General features: G+C 40.4%; 1 protein-coding gene across 1 annotated transcript in view; it reads right to left on the bottom strand.

Moving 5' to 3' along the window:
* LOC107709930 (N-acetyl-beta-glucosaminyl-glycoprotein 4-beta-N-acetylgalactosaminyltransferase 1-like) overlaps positions 1-2526 on the bottom strand; it is a 188446-nt gene extending 185920 nt beyond the window's left edge. Inside the window, exon 1 of the mRNA XM_016514600.1 lies at positions 1864-2526. Coding sequence (XP_016370086.1) covers positions 1864-2005 — 142 coding nt within the window. The 5' untranslated portion in view covers positions 2006-2526. The remainder of the gene's footprint in view (positions 1-1863) is intronic.
* Between the last annotated feature and the right edge of the window lie 859 nt (positions 2527-3385).

Below are 3385 nucleotides of genomic sequence, written 5' to 3'. Positions count from 1 at the left end.
TATATATATATATATTATACACACACACACACACACACACAAAGAAAAACAAGTAGATAGAATAGAAAAAATAGAAAGCTAGTGTTTGTTTATTACATTTACCCCCGGTTTCACAGACAAGGCTTAAGCCTATTCCCAGACTAAAGTGTAAGCCTGAGCTGTTTTAACTGAAAGAAACTTGCACTGACTGATCTTAAAATATATCAGTGCCTTTGTTTTGTCTCAAGATGCACACCAGTAATGTTTTTTCTAAGGCATGTTAATAAAATTACTTAAATGTCCTAATTGAACAATGGCCTAATCCTGTGAAACCAGGCCTTAGACAGATATGTTGTCATCTAGCATCATATTTAAAGCTGCAAGAAGGGTCAAACATTCCATACTTTGTTCAGTTAAATAAGTGCATCACTCAGTATTTCAAGTGCACTACTTTGTGTTGGAATTTCCAGTGTGAACATACTACTCACACAATATATAATACAAAACGGCATACGGGCATAGCATAGTACATTAGTAGGCTGAATAATGAAGAATAGATTACCCAAAATTTCTAATTAATTCCTGTATATTCCCATTAAGATTCCAACTTCAAAGAATTCCAAAATTCCACAGCTTAACTTCCCATGTAAAGTTTCTGGAAATTTACCGGAAAGTTTCTGCCCCTTTGTAACCCTATTAACAATCAGCATAATTTTCTTCCGAAAATGAAAAAGTCTCTTTTTGTGCAATTCTCTTTACATTTCACAGATATTACACACTTCGCATAAATAAAGAAGCAGCTGTGTTTGTGTGTGGGAAGAGTTGATTGATGACGCACATTTCATTAACAAGCAAGTCATGTTCTTTACCACAAGTCAAAAGTTTTCTTTTTTTTTCCAATTGTTTGGTGCCCACATTTTTGTCACAAAAATAAATTCACACGGCTACCAATATAATGACACAATGAGCGATTTTCATGAGTGTGTGTTTAAATCTGTTTTGCAGAGGTAAAAGAGATTCTCACAAGCACATGGCTTCTGCATACACTTCTGCTAATTCACACTTAATCATAGAGCCGAGAATCTAGTTCAGCAGACTAAGCTCTACTACTGCTTATCTGAACGTATCTGCTTTTATGTTGTCCATATTTGCATAATTTTAGCACCTTCTAATGAAACCAATATAACAGTGACAGTGACATGTGGCCAAGTATGGTGACCCATACTCGGAATTAGTGCTCTGCTTTTATCCCATCCAAAGTGCACACACACAGCAGTGTACACACACACACCATGAACACACACCCGGAGCAGTGGGCAGCCATTTTTTGCTGCGGCGCCCGGGGAGCAGTTGGGGGTTCGGTGCCTTGCTCAAGGGCACCTCAGTCGTGGTATTGAAGGTGGGAGAGAGCGCGGTACATTCACTCCCCCCACCTACAATCCCTGCCGGTACGAGACTCGAACCCGCAACCTTTTAACCAATAGGCCACGACATTAGGCCACGACTTCCCCCATAATGTCAACTTAATTTAATTCAAAATACAATATTTCAGCTTTCTTTGCAAAATGACAATGCATTCAATACGAATGCATTCAAAATGCTGATTATACTAATGTTACACTCCTAAAATGCCAATTTTCATCTGCCAGCCATTAAATGTTCTGGATGCTGATATTGAAACTCAGTATCAGTGCTGGTGCCCTAGTTAATTAAAGTTAATAATGAAAATGATAATTCAGCAGTTCCTATTCATCTTGCTCTTATTCTGAACCTCCGCTTCATTTCTCCTCGCCTCTCCAAAAAAGACACCAGAAAAAAACTCCCTTCACATACTAAATCATTAATTTCAGATAGTCTAAAATATAAAAAACAAACGCAGCTTACCTTTTCCATAGTTGAAGTGGAGTTTGATGGATTTGCCCTGGTTGATGTGCAGGTACGTAAACCACACGGCGAAAGTAAGCAGCACCAGCAGCAGCAGAAGTTTGAACTGCTTTCGTATTTTCTTCACAGGGAATCGCAGCATTTTAGCAGCTGCAGCATTATCAGCAGCAAAGAAGAGAGTGTCAGCCGCTCCTCAGTCTGGCGCTTCAGAGAACGAGTCCTGATGTCACAATGTCACAATGTCATATTTGCAGCAGCATCATGTTCGGTTTGCCGCATGTAAACTCCCGTTATCACAATCTCATATCCGCAACAGCAGCCGAATGAAAGTGTCAGTTGCTTCTCAGTTCGCCGCGCTTAAATTTGTAGCGTCATGCTGTCATATTTCTCCAAACAGCAGCAGAATCTGTCTTGTTTTGCTAAAAGTTAAGACTCCTTATGTCACAAAGTCATATTTACAATTTGTCAGCTGCTTCTCGGTTTGGCACGTTTCACAAAAAGATGTTGCAATGTCACATTACAGCAGCAGAAAATAGTCAGCTGCTTCTCGCTTTAAAGACAATGCCATTCCCTCAATGGGTTCCTGACTATTCTAATTATAGTTTACTTGAGTCTTATAGAAGCATCATTCATGATTTACAAGCCATGTCACTATTGGTGGCTTCAGATGGTTTAACCCATCCTAAGTGCACACACACAGCAGTGAACACACACACACACACACCGTGAACACACACCCGGAGCAGTGGGCAGCCATTTTTTTTGCTGCGGCGCCCGGGGAGCAGTTGGGGGTTCGGTGCCTTGCTCAAGGGCACCTCAGTCGTGGTATTGAAGGTGGAGAGAGCGCTGTACATTCACTCCCCCCACCTACAATCCCTGCCGGTACGAGACTCGAACCCGCAACCTTTTAACCAATAGGCCACGACATTAGGCCACGACTTCCCCCATAATGTCAACTTAATTTAATTCAAAATACAATATTTCAGCTTTCTTTGCAAAATGACAATGCATTCAATACGAATGCATTCAAAATGCTGATTATACTAATGTTACACTCCTAAAATGCCAATTTTCATCTGCCAGCCATTAAATGTTCTGGATGCTGATATTGAAACTCAGTATCAGTGCTGGTGCCCTAGTTAATTAAAGTTAATAATGAAAATGATAATTCAGCAGTTCCTATTCATCTTGCTCTTATTCTGAACCTCCGCTTCATTTCTCCTCGCCTCTCCAAAAAAGACACCAGAAAAAAACTCCCTTCACATACTAAATCATTAATTTCAGATAGTCTAAAATATAAAAAACAAACGCAGCTTACCTTTTCCATAGTTGAAGTGGAGTTTGATGGATTTGCCCTGGTTGATGTGCAGGTACGTAAACCACACGGCGAAAGTAAGCAGCACCAGCAGCAGCAGAAGTTTGAACTGCTTTCGTATTTTCTTCACAGGGAATCGCAGCATTTTAGCAGCTGCAGCATTATCAGCAGCAAAGAAGAGAGTGTCAGCCGCTCCTCAGTCTGGCG

The sequence above is a fragment of the Sinocyclocheilus rhinocerous genome, unplaced genomic scaffold (assembly GCF_001515625.1).
Source record: "Sinocyclocheilus rhinocerous isolate Xijiao unplaced genomic scaffold, SAMN03320098_v1.1 scaffold2792, whole genome shotgun sequence".
NCBI classification, from domain to species: domain Eukaryota; kingdom Metazoa; phylum Chordata; class Actinopteri; order Cypriniformes; family Cyprinidae; genus Sinocyclocheilus; species Sinocyclocheilus rhinocerous.
The sequence above is the reverse complement of the archived record's forward strand: the minus strand, read 5'-3'. Positions and strand labels throughout refer to the sequence as shown.